The sequence below is a fragment of the Chionomys nivalis genome, chromosome 7 (genome assembly GCF_950005125.1).
Source record: "Chionomys nivalis chromosome 7, mChiNiv1.1, whole genome shotgun sequence".
Lineage (NCBI taxonomy): Eukaryota > Metazoa > Chordata > Mammalia > Rodentia > Cricetidae > Chionomys > Chionomys nivalis.
This window is the reverse complement of record NC_080092.1, coordinates 39,653,775-39,671,989: the sequence shown is the minus strand read 5'-3', so window position 1 is coordinate 39,671,989 and position 18,215 is coordinate 39,653,775. Positions and strand designations below refer to the sequence as shown.

Genomic DNA, 18,215 nt, shown 5'->3' with positions numbered 1-18,215 from the left:
GACCTTAAATAAGCAGGATCCTGATGGCAAGTCCGCAGAAGGGTTAAACGGGTCTTTGGAAATCCGTACCCACTCCCTCTCTGCCTACAGAAACCCTGAAGAAGCCAACAGGTCCCGCGTGTCATCCCCAGCTTTACTCAGGACTCCTTCAAAGCCCAGTCAGTTCGCGGCCCAGGAGCCCACGGGTGGCCCAGTTCTGTGGGGCGCATGGGGCGGCGCTAATTGGGCTGGCGGCGCAGGCCAGGAGCCTCTCCAACATGAACCTCGTGGGTAGCTACGCACACCATCACCACCATCACCACCCACACCCGGCGCACCCCATGCTCCACGAACCCTTCCTCTTTGGTCCGGCCTCCCGCTGCCACCAGGAGCGGCCTTACTTCCAGAGCTGGCTGCTGAGCCCCGCTGATGCTGCCCCAGATTTCTCTGCCGGCGGGCCACCACCTACCACCGCAGTAGCGGCTGCTGCCTATGGTCCCGACGCCAGGCCGGGTCAGAGCCCAGGTCGGCTGGAGGCGCTTGGAGGCCGCCTGCCCAGGCGAAAAGGCTCAGGACCCAAGAAGGAGCGGAGGCGCACAGAGAGCATTAACAGCGCATTCGCGGAGCTGCGTGAGTGCATCCCCAATGTGCCCGCAGACACCAAGCTCTCCAAGATCAAGACTCTGCGCCTGGCCACCAGCTACATCGCCTACTTGATGGATGTGCTGGCCAAGGATGCACAAGCGGGTGACCCCGAGGCCTTCAAGGCTGAACTCAAAAAGGCGGATGGCGGCCGGGAGAGCAAGCGGAAAAGGGAGTTGGTGAGTCCCGGGGCTTGTAAACTCCAGCTAAAGGTGCGGGCTGGGTTAAGAGCAGACCTGTAAACAGCCAGCGGAAAAGCTGTGTTGTTCTGGGTGCGGTTTTGAAAGGCTAGGGAAAGTTCTGAGACCGTCACAGTCTGTCATTATGTGCACGGAGGGGAGGTAGAGTCATGATTAAATTCAGTCATAACTGAGTGAACACAGAATCTTGGTTTCTAAGCGTGATCCTAGGGTCTTCTTTGAGGATGAATTAAAAAACCTTGCCCCCCCAAAAGGTGTGCATGTAATAGATTTTGTTTTAAATTTGAAGTTCTGAGGCTTCCGTCCATTGGCTCTCCTGGAAGCCAGGTTAAGAATGAAAGTAGGAAATGACGTAAATGCTGTACTCACGTATGAAATTCTCCAAAATAATTTTTTAAGAAAAAAAATGCAAGTAGGGATTCCTTCCTTTAATTTGCTTGAGAATGAGTATCTGAGCGTGGAATCACTTACCGTTTTCCACGGGGTTTACTGGAGAGGCTAATCTACCTCTCTTATTGTACTAATTGGAGAAACAGGCTCGCTGGAGGAATCAGAGGGAGAATCAGGACAAAAACCACCAGTTTTCCAATGCTGGGTCCTGTCTGCTCCACCGGCTGCCTGAGTGGTGGGTTAGGCGACCTCATGCAAGAAGCAGGAGGGGCTTTGGCCTTTGAGCGAGCCGAGCCAGCCTGTCTTGGTCTTCACCAGTTTGGGTTATCTTCCTCCTCAGGGCAGTGGGACTTCTGGTCACCCGAGTTCCTTCAGTTTGGTAGACTCAGGCCCAAGCATATCCGAGTGGACTGGGGAGCTCTGCAGGCTTTTATCTGATCCCCCAGGGCCTGTAGCAAAGTAGGGATAGCTTACCTGGAACCACCGGAAAGAGACTTCCAGCCTTAGCTGCTTGGGGCCTGAGCTGCTTGGAGATGCGGGGCGGGCTGGCGGGAAGAGCAACTTGTTGGAAGCTAAGGCCCGTCCTGACCCGGGTAGGGCACTGCCTCTTGCAAATAGCACCACCCTAGGCTCCTGCAAGAAGAGCTGGGCAAGACTGAGGAGGCCAGGCCAATTTTCCTCCCAGCATAGTGAGGGAGGCACCCAGAACTGGTGCTCGCACCCAGCTGTGCATCCCAGTCAAGATACTGAAAACCTGGACCGAGTTACACACCGAGTGGATTCCCCTTCTCACCCTTCCGCACCCGTCCGTCCCCTGAGATGTTTGCTTTCTCTGCCCCCAAGACACCTTAAAGCCAAAACGTGAGAGTCAGTTTCCCCAGATTTGGCGAATTCTCGGCAGCAAACATCTCAAAGTTGTTCAAACCATCCCGGATCCCAGGAACTTAGAGCATAAAGGCAGATTTATGATCCTGGTTGTCTGCTTCACAAACAGACATCTGTCACTCATTTAAAGATGCCCACTTGCTGCTCCCGACATATTTCCCTTCCAAGCTGGGGAGATTGAACTAAGTAACTTAAACCTGACTTTCTTGCTTTTTGTTTGTTTGTTTGTTTGTTTGTTCGTGTCCGTTGGCAGCCTCAGCACGAAGGCTTTCCTCCTGCCCTGGGGCCAGGCGAGAAGAGGATTAAAGGGCGCACCGGCTGGCCTCAGCAAGTCTGGGCGCTGGAGCTAAATCAGTGAGACCAAGCCGGCGCCGAGGACCCGGCTGCGGCTGGCCCACCTGGCCACCGGAAGAAAAGGACTCAGCGGCCAAGGCCGGCCTCCGGGATCCCGCAGTTTGCACGCGCGCCTCGCCCAGTCTCTGCGGAGCTCCGGTGGGTCGGCGGCTGCAACTACCCACTAGGATCGCACGTGCAATGTCATTTGAATTTGTTGATACAGTAAGAGAAAGAGAAATTTATATATATGTTCACTTCCCGCCAAGGGCGGCTCTTGGAGGCTCGACGCAAGAAAGGAGGGACTGCAGAAACCCAAGCGCCCAAAGAGACGCACCCTTGCAACCCGTCTGGGTGGAACTCAACCCCAAAGGCCGTGCTCGTGCCTCTCTCTGGCTCGCTCTCTGGTCTCCTGGCTCTGCGTCAGTAACCCGGACCCCTTCTTCTCGAGTTAAAATGCAATAAGAGTAATCGGTAGTTTCCTGCCAGGAAGAGGGACGCTGCCTGGGTCGTTCTCTTCGGAACAGTGTTTTTCCTTGTTGTCGCTGCACTTCCTATCTAGAGGGAAGGCACTGCTTCCCTCCGTAGCACCTCTGCTTTCCAAGGGAAATATTTTTCTTCCTTTTCCTTCCCTCCCTTCCCTTTTCTTTCCCCTTCCTTTCTCCATCCTCGCACCCTTACCCCTTCTTTCCTTTCCTTTCTCCTTCCTTCCTTTCCTTTCCAAGTAAAATCTTTCCCTTTCTTACCGAATTTTTGACATATTTAAACTACCTATCGTACCTGTTGCTCTCAGGTATATATCTCCCTAGCCCCACCCTCTTTCTACCTCAAATCTGTGTGACCACTCGCAGCCCCACCCTTCGCCAAAGCAATATCTATGCTCTTGACTTAATAAAAAGTTTCCCGAGAACCTCGTAGCCTGTGTGGTACTGCTGCCAGCACCCTTCTCTGGTCACTCGTTCCTGGGGTCTCTGGTGCCAGCGCTCGCCCTTTCCCCCTCTTAGATAAATACCAAACCAAACTGCAGATCAGACTCAGAAAGAGGCAGACAAATAATGGAAGGAAGAGTGAAGCTAGAGTCTAGAGCAAGCTAAAAAGGGGAGGAAGACAGAGAAATAAATCAGATAAAGGGACTTACTTGGTTGAGAAGCCCCAGTCCAGCTTGACTTGGGTGTGTGGATTGAACTTTTGGGAGGATACAAAGGGTGCTACCATACAAAGGAGCCCCTTCTCTGTGCTGGGGAGTGCTGAACTCATAGGTGTCTAGCTCCTATGAGAACCACTCTTGTAGAGCCCTGGACCATATTGATCCTCTTAGCCCAACTCCAAGCACTTCAGGCAGTAAGGACTCTCGCCTATGTAACCGCAGTTTTATTCATAAATAACTTCGTGCTAATGGTTAAATTGAGGTTTCTCTCTTACAACAGAACACTTAACAAATCCTTTTGAGAGCATGTGTGCCGTATGATTCCTGTGCGCGTGTGGCCGCAGCCAGGCGCTGCGTCCCCACATCTGCATCCACAGCTTGTGCATTTCCTTGGGGGCGCGGGTGAGTATGCAGCTAAACTGGGGTGCGCTAAGACAGGCATCTCCGCGTGCAAGCAATCGGTTTCCTGCGTGTGAACGCTGCTGAGGACTTGCTGTCTGGGAACAGCCCCCAGGCCCACCGGCACGAATGCAGCTCTGCGCGTGCTCAGGCCTTGTCTCGCTCCTGCTGCGGACCAAGCGGGAAGAGCGCTCCCGGCCTTTGGCTGTAGTCGGGACCGAAGATGGAGACCCTGGGCCGACGCCTCCTCCGACCATTGGGGTGAATATGGGACCCCATTAGTTTCGGCTGTAAACACCGTGACAGGGGCTGCGAGGCCACGCGGGCCGTTCCGGACGCGAAGGAGTTAATAAAAGGTGTTTTATGGGCGCTAGGAAACGGCGGGGGAGGTGTGAGCTTCTCTCTGCCCGCGCCCCCAGCCTTTCTTATTCTTTCCCTCTGCCACCCGCCGCCAGATCAAACAGGCCCGCGCTTTAACTAGACCAACACCTCAGCGTAATGAGCCGGCTGGCGCGCCCCTCCCCCGGCCTCCGAGGCCCCTCGGGGACACGCAAAAAGGAAACCCGAGGCTGGTTATGGTTTTCTTTCCCTTTTGGAAATCCTGGCATGCATGAAGAAATGGAGCAAGGGAGTAAACCATCCTTAGTCTCGAACCCAGGACTCCAGTTCTTCAACTCTGATTATCCTTAGGGGTCCGGTTCCCATTTCTATTTTTTTTTTTTTTTTTTTTTTTTTTTTTTTTTTTTTTGGTTTTTCGAGACAGGGTTTCTCTGTGGTTTTGGAGCCTGTCCTGGAACTAGCTCTCGTAGACCAGGCTGGTCTCGAACTCACAGAGATCCGCCTGCGTCTGCCTCCCAAGTGCTGGGATTAAAGGCGTGCGCCACCACCGCCCGGCTCCCATTTCTATTTTTAACAGGGTAAAGCATCCTAAGCTCGGGAAGAATGTGCACCCGTGTCCTCTTTCCTTACAACCCTGGGATGGAGAGGGTACCTCGCCTGGGTACCTCCTGAGAGCAGCCTGCACAGCCAGGCCTCTTTCAGGACATCTGGGTTCTACTGCCCCCAACCTCTTTTTGGGCAGAGAGGGGGTCTATCCCTAAATGTAGCCTCAGTTGCTGGTGATCCCATTCCCACGCCCTGCAAGTGGGGGTCAGTGCTCATCAACGACACAATCTTGAGACTGACTGGGGGTTCTACAAGTCTTAAACATAAACCTCCCCTGGCCGTGGGAGAGTCCAGAGAGCGAGAAAGGGGTTGCCTCAGTCTAGAGAATCGAGTCCAGCTCTGTCCAGGGCGGCGGCTATAGGCTCTCCCCGTTTCCAACCCTTTCTAGCCTCCCACCTTGGTAACTATCTTCAGAGCCTGAACCTCCCCATCCATTGTCAGCTCACTTCAAACCGGTGATGGCAGAAACCATGCTGTTATCATTATTTTTATTAAAATATATTATCTCTCAAAAATACATATTTAAACAACTCAAAAATAAGCACCAGGGATATATCATTAAGAAATAGGGATTTCAGGCTTTAACTACAGAACAAGTGGACCAGAGAATACAAAACAGCAAAAGACTCCAGGCAGGCTAATTAGAGACCTGCCTAAAGAAGCCCATCACGGTAGTGGTCATATAGCCCTTAGAACAAAAATTCTGGCTATATTAAGAAATGCCTCTCCAGACAGCTAAATATTGTCCAAATGACCCTTTCATGTAAAAAAAAAAAAAGTCATTCATGGAAAAAAATATAGCAGGCGCCAAGACATTTATATCTCTACTTTTGTTGTTTTATTTTTAGAGACCAGGCTGGCCTCAAACTCATAGTAATCCTCCTGCTTCAACCTCCCAAATACTGGGATTATAGACAGAGGCAACAGACCCCGACCCTGCTTTTGTACACTTTTACCTCTGACCTATGAAAACAAAGGCAAGTTTTTAAAAACTCCTTTTACTTTGCTGTATTTTTAAAAACTTTTCTAAACCATGAATAAATACTACTTTTTATATAAAGCTGCAGCCTCTGTTCCCTCAGCTGCCAGCACACGCTCACTATTGTGTCTGCAAGGCCTTACACACACTTGAGTGCCTACCATGCACGGAGCACGGTACTTATAAACATAATGAATAGAAGATGATCCAAATGAAGATCAGAAATCAACGTAGCCCAGCAAATATGGTTCTTGAAAGAGTTACAGCTCCCACAATGAATACAGATTTTCCTCCATTTATAAAAGACAGCTAAAATTCACAAGGCAGGCCTCTTCAAAGCCTTAGCGCTCACTATCTCACAGAAGCCTGGCTCGCACCAAGAGAGCTCACTTTAAGGCAGTCCAGGGCTCAGAGGGGTAAGGATTCCGTTCAAGGTCACACAGACAATAAAAGGCCTTTGGGCTGGAACCTGAGCGCTTCTCCAGCTACCCCTTACACCTCTTAATGCCTCGCCTCACCCGTGTGTGCCAGTGCCTGCACACTTGTGTGTGAGTGTGTGTATGCGTGTGTTTACATATGCAGCCAAATTCAGTTTATTTAATCTGACTTCCCCTGAAGTAAGGTAGAGAAGAGAAGAAGGAAGGAGTTATGCCTGCGAAGGGGGCTGGAATTCCAACCTCCTCCCAGAACCCTCTCTGCTGGAGGAAGAGGGCAGCTTACACTTCTAGGATCTATCCTCTTGGAGGTAGCCTTCTGATTCTAGGAACCTCCTTTCCAGCCTTCTGTGAAGCAGCCACTCCGTTCGTTTGCATGTAATCCTCATTTTCCTTTCCTGAGTTCTCCCACTTCTTAAAACAACAACAAAACAAAACAAAACAAAACAAAAAAACAAAAACAAAACCAGTATTCATTATTAGTGCCTGTATGGGTGTATGCAGGCGTGTGCCATGACTTGAGTGTGGCAGTCAGAGAACATCCGTGTGGCATCTCTTTTCTCTTTCCACCTTTACTGGCTTCCTGGGAACAGACCTAGGTGGCAAACGGGAGTCTGCAGTGCCATCTCCCCGCCCCTCTGATCCCACCTCGTTGACCACAGTGTCCCCCACAAAGCCTAGAAGGGAGCCAGGCAAGAACGAGGTCCTGTGGGGACAGATGCTGTGAGCCTGAAGGTCACAGGGCCCTGGGGCCAGGGGAAAGAGCCTTGGGGAATGAGCGGGGCAGCTGCGCCTGCTTGGGGCGCAGGGTTCTTTTGGAAAAGCTAAGAACACCTTCCTTCCGCAAAAACCACAGTGAAGCCATGACCTAACTAAATCCTCATAAAAGAAGTGAAACTTAAAAAAAAAATCAGCTAGCCTCATTTTAAAATGAAAAGTGGCTAGGGAGAAAAAAATATGTATACTCTAAAGTGTCTGAAGGCAACTCTTGATTTCAACCCAATTTGTTTGGGTGAAAAAAAACCTCTTTTTTTTTTCAGCTGAGAGGTTTTACAGCTGAGCTCTCCCAACCCCATAAAAAACACAGTTTATGTGGGAAATTGTGAAAGACTCTTAACTCTAATACACATCGTCTAATGTAAGCAGACACAGGCACTATATAAAGCGCCTGCAGATGTTATTAAAACCAACAGAAATGCACATTTATCCCCACAGAATGGACAGGGTGAGGCATCGGACCTCAGCCCAGAAGCCCACATCCACTGTGCAACTCGGGCTCCAGGCTTCGACACCACTGAGGCCCTGAGCCCGCACTCACTCCACAGAGCTCCTTCATTCCACAGGAGGGGGACGCCACAGGAGGAGGAGCTTCTCAAGTTCACCTGCAGAGTCTCCTCTGTTTACTATCGACTTCAATTCCTAATATAGGGTCATATCAACCCCTCCCCCCCCCCGCCCCGTGTGGTGTGGTGTGGTGTGGTGTGTGTGTGTGTGTGTGGTGCTGGGGGCACCATGCTGGGCAGAACCCATAATCTCCCACATGCTCTACCGCGGGACCAGCCCCCAGCAGCCCAGCTGAACCTCATTTTTCTTATCTCCGAAGGAGAAGAGTCACCGAAAGCTTTGGGCTGGTAGGGTCCTGTTAGCGTGGACTAGATAAGGATAGCGGAGCATTAGCCGCTCTCTGTGCTGAGCTGTTTTCATTATTTGAACCCGCCCGCAGTCTGGTTAATTGGGTTTGTTCCCTTACTTTGGAAAAAACACAGACTAATTTCTAGCAGGCTTCTGTTTCATCAACTTGCCCAAGGGCACAAGGTTGGTCGAGAGCCAGAGCAAGTGCCAGGGTCGAAGATGATATACTCCGTAGGATGAAGGCAAATTGAGGTTCATAGAGGGTAAATGGAGCCTACGTAAGGTTATAACATTTGAGCAGAGGAAACTGTCTAAGACAGCACTGTTTAATAGAAACTCTATGCAAACCACATAGGTGTTCCACATAGTAATTGAAAATTGTAGTTATGGGGGATGGCTGGAGAGATGGCTCAGTGGTTAAGAGCATTGATGGTTCTTCCGAAGGACCTAGGTTCAATTCCCAAGCTCCCACATGGCAGCTCACAACTGTCTATAACTTCAGTTCCAAGGTATTCGACACCCTCACACAGACACACATGGAGGCAAAACACCAATGCACATAAAGAGATGTAGCTACATTGAAAATACAAAGAGACAGGTTGGACAGAAGGCCCAGTGGGTAAAGGTGCCTGCCCATGCCTGAGGACCTGAGTTCTGGGGACTGGAAATTGTCCTGTTCTTTTTTTATTTATTTATTTTTTATTTATTTATTATGTATACAATATTCTGTCTGTGTGTATGCCTGCAGGCCAGAAGAGGGCACCAGACCTCATTACAGATGGTTGTGAGCCACCATGTGGTTGCTGGGAATTGAACTCAGGACCTTTGGAAGAGCAAGCAATGCTCTTAACCGCTGAGCCATCTCTCCAGCCCCTTGTCCTGTTCTTTACACATGTGCCCTGACATGTGTGCACTCCCAACACATGTGTACACAGCACACACAATAAATAAATACATGTAACTAAAATTTATTTTAAATTTTCAAAAAATGATGCTAAGTATATGGATGTTTTGCCTGTATGTATGTCTATAAACCACAGGCGTGTCTGGTGCCCAAGGAAGCCAGAAATGGTGTCGGTTCCTATGGAACTAGAGTGACAGATGGTTGTGAGCAACCATGTGTGGCAGGGAAGCAAACACAGGTCCCCTGGAAGCAACCAGTGCTCTTAACCAATGAGCTGTCTCTCCAGCCCCTAAAAGTTTATTTTAAGGACTGGAGAGATGGTTCAGAGGGTAAGACCACTGGTTGCTCTTCCAGAGGTCCTGTGTTCAATTCCCAGTAGCCACATGATGGCTCACAACCATCTATAATGAGATCTGGTGCTCTCTTCTGGCCTGCAGACATACATGCAGGGAGAACATTGTATCCATAATAAACAAATCTTTTAAAATAATAATTTGGATGTAGCAGTGCATGCTTTTAATCCCAAAATAAGATTATCTTGAAAGAGAGAGAGAGTGACTTGTACCGGAGAGATGGCTCAGTGATTAAGAGCACTTGCTGCTATTGTAGATGACCTATGTACAGGGCCCAGAACCACATGGTGGCTCACTACTGTGTGGAATTCCAGTTCCAGGAATCTGGCGCCCTCTTCTGGCATTCAAAGGTACCAGGCACACACGTAGTACATACGCAAACATGCAGCCGAAACACTCATACACATAACAATAAAAATAGAGTCAATAGCAACAAAGATCTTCAGCGATCATGTCAATAAACCACAACTTTTTTTTTTAACTGAATACTTACTGAAATTGATTGACTGATTGTGATTGAATCTTGAGTAGTCCAGGCTAGTCTTGAACTCTCTATGTATGGGAGGGTGATTTCAACTTCTGACCTTCTTACTTCTGCTCCTTAGGTACTGGGATTACAGGTGTGTATATACTCCGTTTATGAAGTACTGGGAATTGAACCCAGGGTCTCACGTATGCTAGGTGAGCACTCTACCAACCAAGCTAAGTCTTCAGCTTTTTGCTGTGTTTCAGATAGTGTTTAACCTATCTGGACTTGCCTGATTCTTTAGACTCGGGAGTTCAGGGTTGTTTTTTTTTTCTTGGTATTTATTTATTTATTCGAGACAGGATTCCGCTGTATATCCTTGAATGATCTAAAACTCACTTTGTAGACTAGGCTGGCCCTGTCACAGAGATCCATCTGCCTCTGCCTCCTGAGTGAGTGCTGAGATTAAAGGCCTGTGTACCACCGACCTAGGCCAAGAGTCTGATCGTTTACTCAGTGGAATAACTATGAAGCTGCCTAGCTAAGGTTCAGAGGGCCTGGCTCACCAGCCGGCAGTGTGGGCACCGAGTCCCAGGGTGTAGAGAGATGCGGGGAGTCAAGAGCTGGGTCATATAGTGTGCCTTATCCTGGGAGAGTCTTCTGGGCTCCAGATCGGCCACTCATCCTTTAGCAACTCATCCTCTAACATCTAGGATCCGCTAGCCATGTCTGTCCTCTTGTCAGGCTAAAATGGATACAAGTCTGTTTTGAAGTGGAATGTCCCATGCTGAGGCTGAGGGAGAGAGGTCGCTCAGACCCCAGTGTATAAACTCGCAGCCACTTCGAGCTGGCTGAACTGTGTGCCGTGGAGCAGTTTTCTTAGCCATTCTGAGTCAAGAGCTGTCTTTTCACAAAAGAGACGTGAGGCTAGCTCCTGGAGATGGGGCAACGATCCAGGAAGCGTGAGTCAACGCTTGGAAAACCGCCTGACACAGAGGAGGTGGGTGGTGGGCACCAGCCATGAATATAGCGGCTGTGGTGGCTGGGATGGGCAGTTTGGCCTGCTCAGAATCCCCAGGGCATGGCAGAGCTGGGGGAAAGGGGAGGCCTTTCACAGGCCTGAGATGGTGGTGACGGTGGCAGTGGTGGTGATGGCCATATGTGTTGTGAGAGTGTGTAGCCAGTAGAACACTAGGCTGTGTGGCCTTGAGCACTGGCCAGCTGCAAATCATGGGCACGAGGCCAGAGCTCTAACTCCCTTTCTGCTTTGCTTGTCTAGTAACACTCAAAGTCTTGTGGGAGGGGACTGAAAATTGTGTTTGTGACCAGGGCTCCTACCGGCCAAGGAGAGGGCGCCCCCTCGTGGCCAGACTGCCTCCCCTGCTCCACGAGTGCAGAAAAATCAGCAATGATCCGGAAGCCTCCCTCGGTAGGGTAGCACAGTCCTGGAATCCTTGCGCCAAGAACCTAGAAGATTGGGTGCAGGAGAGGCGACCCATCAGGCTCAAGGAACCGCAAGTTCAGATCCTGATGCAAAATCGCCAAGGCAACACAGCGTCTGCAGTGTAAGATCACCTAGGCTTTCTTCCCGGAAGGCAACAAAGCTTATCTGGGCCTTCTCGCTGTGCAAAGTCCAAAATGCAGGGCCTATTTTCTTTGAGCAGAGGTTACCGAAAGCTTGGCAGTCCCGCGGCAGCCAGCCTGCCTCCTGCTACCATTGTGTTGTACTGCGCTAATGGAAGGTGAGGTGGGTTTTTCTTTTTCTTTTTTTTAAAGCTAAGGCATGTTTTTTTCATTTTATTTATTAAGTATACTTACAGTGTTCAGCCAGAAGAGGGCATCAGATCCCATTAAAGATGGTTGTGAGCCACCATATGGTTGCTGGGAATTGAACTCAGGACCTCTGGAAGAGCAGCCAGTGCTCTTAACCTCTGAGCCATCTCTCCAGCCCGAGGTGGGTTTTTCTACAAGACTAACGACCCCGTACTTCTTTCATCTCTCTAACACTACCAACCTTCCTGTTCCCTCTGTACTGAGGGGTGCAGGCAAGAGGCTCACCACAAGATCCTAGTAAATCACTTGACAGCTTGTGGTGGGTCTGTGCAACTGTCAGCATACACAGCAACGTTGGTTCCAGAGTTCTCTCTATGTCCTGGAAGGTGTCTAAAAAGCACCACCCTGCTGTCCTCATTATCAATTCATGTCCAGCTTTGGAAATATCCCTAGACAGAAATATGGATATGACATCAGCGATCGGAGGGAAAACACCCTCAGCTGGAGATGGTGGAACTGCCTGTTCAGGTCGAGCCAACCACATTCAAGTTCGTTTCGAAATGCCTGGAGGGCTGGGGTCCTGCGAGTCATGACTTCCCTCAGTACTCATTCTGGGCTGTATTGGGCTTCACCTCTGGCAATTGCCCACTGATGTGGTCAGGAGCCCCTTGCTGAGTGGACAGGAGCCGGGTCCCCTCCTGTGCCGTGGGATGTTCATTTGCCTGAAAGTTTGCCTGTAACAAAGGTATCCCCTACTGTTGGCTTAGCTCAGTCTGGATTCTTTGCTGTGGTTGTTTTCAGATAGGGTCTTATTGTAGCCCAGACTGGTCTTGAACTCATGATGTAGCCATCTTGGAACTTCCAGGAGATCCTCTGTTCTCGACTTCCGAGTGCTAGGATTACAGACATGTGCCACCACACGCCCAGCTTTAATACAGTTCCGTTTTACTGGTGGCCGTCAACCCTTGGTTAGCTTTCCTTGGCTGTCTTGGCACAAGCCTTTGGCATTGGCTCAGGCTTCTCCAGGGCTTCAGAGCCCACAGCACAGCTCTGTCCTCAAAGGCAGTGCCAGGGAACCCTGGGACCTTTGCTTTAGTCTCATCACAGCACTCTCCTGTGATTTGGGACAAATCATTTGTTTTGTTATAGTTTGAATATGAACTATGCCCCCAAAGGCTCATTTGGCAAAGACCTGGTTAAAGTGTTTGGGAAGTGATTATTTCTTGGGCGCTACCAAGAGGCTACTCCCTTAAGAGGCTCACAATGCAGTGAATGACATTGCTGGGAGGTGGGGCCTGGTTGGAGGAAGCAGGTAAGAGGGTGTGTCTCCTAAAGGCTAAACAAGCACCTTTCCCGGCTGACAGCCCTCTTTATTTTTATTTAAATGTTTTCATTACATCAGGTGGTAAGGAAGGAGGAAATGCAGGCAAAAGGTCACATGAGTCATGAAAGAGGATCAAAAGGTTTTTTTTTTTTATTTTTTTAGTTTCAGGTCCATTGTAGTTTTTCTTTGTTTGTTTCATTATGGTGGATAAGTGAATTCAATTTTCTGGGTATTGATGGAGTAAGAACCATTTTCATATGTCATTCCTTTGACTCAGTGTCCTAGTTACTTGACACCGTGACCAAGGCAACTTATAGAAGAAAGAACTTACTAGGGCTTACAGCTTCAGAGGGTTAGAGCCCATGACCATCATCGTGGGCAGCATGGCAGCAGGCAGGCATGGCACTGGAGCAGAGTTGAAGGCTCACACTTTTTTGTCATTGTTGTTTTTGTTGTTTGAGACAGGGTTTCTCTGTGTAGCCCTTGCTGTCCTGGAACTCCATCTCTACACCAGGCTGGCCTCGAACTCAGAGATCCACCTGCCTCTGCCTTCTAACTAACCACTGCCCAGCTAACTGGAATGGCATAGTGAAATACCCAAGTTCACCCCCAGTGACACGCCTCTTCCAACAAGGCCACACCTCCTAATTTTTCCCCAAACAGTTCCACCAACTGTGAACCACGCATTCAAATATGAGCCCATGGGGACCATTCTCAAACCACCACATTAGTGACTTGGAAAGTTAGACTTTTCTCGCTTGTTTTTGAGACAGTGCCTCACTATGTATCCTTGCCTGGTACAGACTGGAGCTCACTCTGTAGACCAGACTGACCTCTGTTTCCTGAGTGCTGGGATTAAAGGTGCGTATCACTCTTTCCAGTGATTTCCTTTCCTCTAACATCTGAATAAAACTCCATTGTATATCTGTACTACATACTCATCTGTTGACGGACATAGACATTGCCGTGAATTGTAAATAGATCAGCAAATGTGGGGGTGCAAGTGTCTCCGTGGTAGAAGATGGGATCCTTTGAGTACTTTCCTAGCAGTGGTACAGCTGGGGCCAATGGAAGCTCTCTTTAAATCTTTGAGAGGCCTCCACACAGATTTCCATCATGACTGTTCTGGTTTGTACGCTCATCAGCAGTGAATATGGTTCTTCTCTTCCACCCCCTTGACAGCACATATAATTGTTTCTTTTGGGGGCACATATCACCTTCCTAGATCCATTTCTTCATCTACAAATAGGGGTAGCCACACTGCTTATTGGGTGAGTTTTGTTGCAGGAATTTCTCCCCATGCAGAAGGAAGCAGTTGTCTGCCCCTCCTCCTAAGGTCCCAAAGATAAACTGAAGTGTAATCTCACCAATTCGCCCGTGGGGAAGCCAAGCCTTGCTGTGCTTCCTAAACACATCATGGTTGAGAGGCTGCCCACAGGAGCGTGGGTGACCCCAAAACAGCTGCATTGGAGAGTCTTTACCCAATTTAGATGACGGCTTCCCCACAGACACAATAGATGGAGACCTTCTTTAGTTAAGTTTCCCCAGATTACAAACCCTAGCTTTTCCCGAGTCTCCTTAGGCCGTGTAGGGTAGAAGTGCACACAAGTGGCCAGGTGGAGCAGCTGGAACCTCAGGTAAGGGTCAAATGACCCTGCCCACACCCTTCTTCTCTGAAGGAGTATCAACAGTTGCCAGGTTCTGTTGACCCGAGGTGGTCTCTTGCGAGCAGGCATGGCTGGTCTGATGAAGATGGCGGCAGTTTTGCTAAGGGGACTGGTCTATAACGGCTGTCCAGGCGTGTGGGTGCTTAGCATCTAGCCTGGCACACAGCGAGTTCTGAGTGACAGATACGTCACCACTTGACGAGTTCTGCTTCCTTTTTCCCCACTTCCACTGTTCCACAGCACGCCATGAAAACCTACGGCAAGAGCTAGTGAAGATCCCTTGAGACACAAAAGTCGCCCAGGTTTAAGACTGCAATGTTGTGTCTGTTGTTTGTGGGGCTGTGGCTGGCACTCAGGGACTTGACTGTGGGAGGGAAGCACTGCCAACCTGGAATTCCTGATTGTGCTTTTCTGCATGTGTGAGGGACAGAGCTCACAGTAAGCAAACAGAGCATGAAGACCCTTTGAAAAGTCACTTATGTGAGCTGGAGAGACAACTTAGCACTTAAGAGTCTTAGGTGCTCTTCTAGAGGACACCCATGTTGGGTGGTTCAGAGGCACCTGTAACTCCAGTTCCAGGGCACCCTCTTCTGGCTTCCATGGACGTGCACGAAGGTGGTATACACTTACACACAATGTACATATACATGTTTCTAAAAGTGACTTTGGAGGTTGGGAATGTGGTCTAGTTGGTAAAATGCTTGCCTGGCAGGCATGAGGCTATGGGTTTGATTCCTGCACTCCATCAGACTAGAGTGGTGGCGGATGCCTGTAATCCTAGCACTCAGAGGGAGAGGCAGAGCGATCAGAACTTCTAGGTCACCCTTAGCCACATAGCTAGTTAGACGACATGTGACTGACTGTCTGAATGTTAGAGTACTCATAACTGGTGACCATGATACAGTTTAGATAACACCCAGAAAGCACCAAGAAGCAGCCCGCTCCCAAGTCTACCAACCAGGACTCTCATAGTTGGTATGGTGCGGGTGGCCTTTCCTGGCTGGCTGTCCACATGGCGCCCAGGGGAAGAAGCGGGCTGCCACTGTTTAAGAAATACCTACTGACTTCTAGTAGACAGGCTAACGGAAGTTGGCTCCTGCACTGTTCCTCCTGCCAACCTCTGATGGTCTCATTAACCCCATTAAAGCCTGCAGGTGTCTGTGTTCCTTTGTACGTTAATGCTCTTGGGCTCTGGTGAGCTGAAACCTGGCTGGAAGGTTCAGTGTACCTTGTTAACCTCCATTAGACCCTATTAAATTCCCTAACGACAGTTGTAGTGACTTCTCGGAATCCCTCATTAAAACTGATGGGGACCACGCGACCTACAGCGGTGCAGCTTCAAAGTGCAGCCAGGGCTCTGACTTCCTTGCTCTGGGGTTGACAAGTGTTCCTGGCAGATGAACCGTGGGTCCATACCCAGAGTAGTTCTAGTACCTCAGGGTCCTTTATTTTTTTGGTGGGGGGGGGTATGGGGGAGTTCTATAATCTCTGAGTGTATATACAACCCTATATATGGGTGTTAGCAACAGGGCCTACTTAATGGACTGTAGTGAGATCAGCTAGCTGGATTAATGCCCACGAAGTGCTGTGCGCTGGGCAGTGCACTTGACAGCATGCCGGAAGAGCCCCGTAAACTACAGGCAACCGCAGAAACAGAAGACCCACTCCCTTGCACGTAGTGTCCTCTCACACGCCAGGCAGCCCACTGGGAAGGGCGGGTAAGTTCTTTTGGTTCTGTTTTTCTAGATTGCTGCCATACATGGAGTTCTCATTGTCATCCTTCTCGTCCCCTTGATCTTCTTCACTGGTGTACTGTGTAGCCCAGGCTGCCCTCAAACTCCTGGTGTAGCTGAGGATGACCTTGAACTTCTGATCCTCTAGTCTCTGCCTCCCTGGTGCTGAGATGGCAGGTAGGTCATTACATCCAGTCTATGTAGTGCTTGGGCTCAACTCCGAGGCCTCTTACAGCCAGGCAAGCACTCCATGGTCTGAGCCACATCTCCAGGGTCAGTCAGTCTTTTCTCTTTTGGTCTTTATTTCTTCCAAAGAGAGTTTCACTATTCAGCTGTCATTCTTCAGCCCTGACTGGCTTAGAACTCACTGTGTAGTCCAGGCTGGCCTGGAACTCACAGAGATCTGCCTATCTATGCTTTCTGGATGCTGGTTTTAAAAGCATACACACTCCTCCCTCCCTTCCACTCATTTTTCTCTTTCACTCTCTTGCTTTCCTCCAACTTGCTATGTAGCCAAGAACGGCACTGAATGAGCTACTGACCCTACAGCCTGCACCTCCCAAGTGCGGGGATCACAAGCATTCCCTCCACCCTGGCTCGCCTTGTGATCTCATGTGAGGAGGGTGATGAGGGGAGGAGCTGGACTTTGGAAACCTCCATAAGTTGAGCTGGGTGTGTTAAGAGCAATGACTTCACACCTGTGGCCAAACAGGTCACGGACCCTAGGGGAGAACCTTACACTCTGCTAAATGAACACAGTATTGAGCAGACCCCTAACGACTTATCCTCATATCCACAGAACAAAACACCTCTCAACACTCAGAGATGCTTCTCCTTGTGAGTAGATGGCAATTAATATGAAATCTCAGCACAGAGGGGGAAGGTGAGCTGAGGAACTATTGGCATTTGCTAGTTGCTGGGAGGGAGAGTCGGCTTTAATGATCTGACTGGTGGGAAGGGAAAGGACAAGTCAGGGCAGGTCTGGCTCCCAAGACTAGTGGGCCACACAAACTGCACTTGATAGAGAAAGACAGAAAAAAGACAAAATCCCAAAGTTAGGTAGGAAGGGATGGGAAGATGGGAAGGTGGAGAGAGTGGCTATGAGAGTTGGTGTGTGTGTGTGAACAAGTTCAAAATACATTGTATGGGATTCTTGAATAAAATCATTGTTAAAATTTCTATTTTGAGCCGGGCGGTGGTGGCGCACGCCTTTAATCCCAGAACTCGGGAGGCAGAGGCAGGCGGATCTCTGTGAGTTCGAGACCAGTCTGGTCTACAAGAGCTAGTTCCAGGACAGGCTCCAAAACCACAGAGAAACCCTGTCTCGAAAAACCAAAAAAAAAATAAAATAAAAAAAATTCTATTTTGTTAGGTAGGCAGTACACTCCACAATCCCAGAGCTTAGAGGCTAAGACAGGTGAACACTGAGTTAAGCGCCCAGCGCGGCCTACCTAATCAGAATTTGTTTCCAAAAAGCCCAAAGAAGGGAAAGGAAAGTCACAGGCAGGTATAACATCTCCATACTCCACCACTCAGGTGGCTGAGACAGAGGGATCATGAGTTGAAGGCTGGCCTGAGCTGCATAGCCAGACTCTTTTTTTTTTTTTTTGGTTTTTCGAGACAGGGTTTCTCTGTGGCTTTGGAGCCTGTCCTGGAACTAGCTCTGTAGACCAGGCTGGTCTCGAACTCACAGAGATCCGCCTGCCTCTGCCTCCCGAGTGCTGGGATTAAAGGCGTGTGCCACCATCGCCCGGCTAGCCAGACTCTTAAAAAAACAAACGCAACACAAGGCAACAAAAGAAAACTACCATACACCTTCCTTGGTCTTCTGCTGAAGACAAGTGTGGGCAAAGCACACATGCTGAGCCTTGCTATGCCCCAAGCTGTGTAAGGCTAGGCAGGGGGTCTTAGCCCATGAGACCTCAAGAACCTGCAGGCTCAAAGCTCGGTCACAAGAGCCCAGGCTTCTCAAACTGTGGGGTGTCTGCGTGTGAAGTTTGGGGACTGGCAAAAGCAAATGTCAGTGCAGG

At 49.5% G+C, this 18,215-nt stretch overlaps 1 protein-coding gene across 1 annotated transcript; it reads left to right on the top strand.

Annotated features, from left to right (window-relative positions):
- Positions 1-254: 254 nt before the first annotated feature.
- On the top strand, positions 255-2,454 carry Hand1 (heart and neural crest derivatives expressed 1). Its single transcript, XM_057776591.1, has 2 exons — positions 255-800; positions 2,350-2,454. The coding sequence occupies exons 1-2, from the start codon at positions 258-260 to the stop codon at positions 2,452-2,454; spliced, it is 648 nt and encodes a 215-aa protein (XP_057632574.1). The 5' UTR covers positions 255-257.
- Positions 2,455-18,215: the final 15,761 nt, after the last annotated feature.

Coding starts and splice junctions, on each gene's coding strand:
- Hand1 (XM_057776591.1), top strand. CDS start 258: ATGAACCTCGTGGGTAGCTACGCACACCATCACCACCATCACCACCCA. Junction 801..2,349: donor GCAAGCGGAAAAGGGAGTTG/GTGAGTCCCGGG, acceptor GTCCGTTGGCAG/CCTCAGCACGAAGGCTTTCC.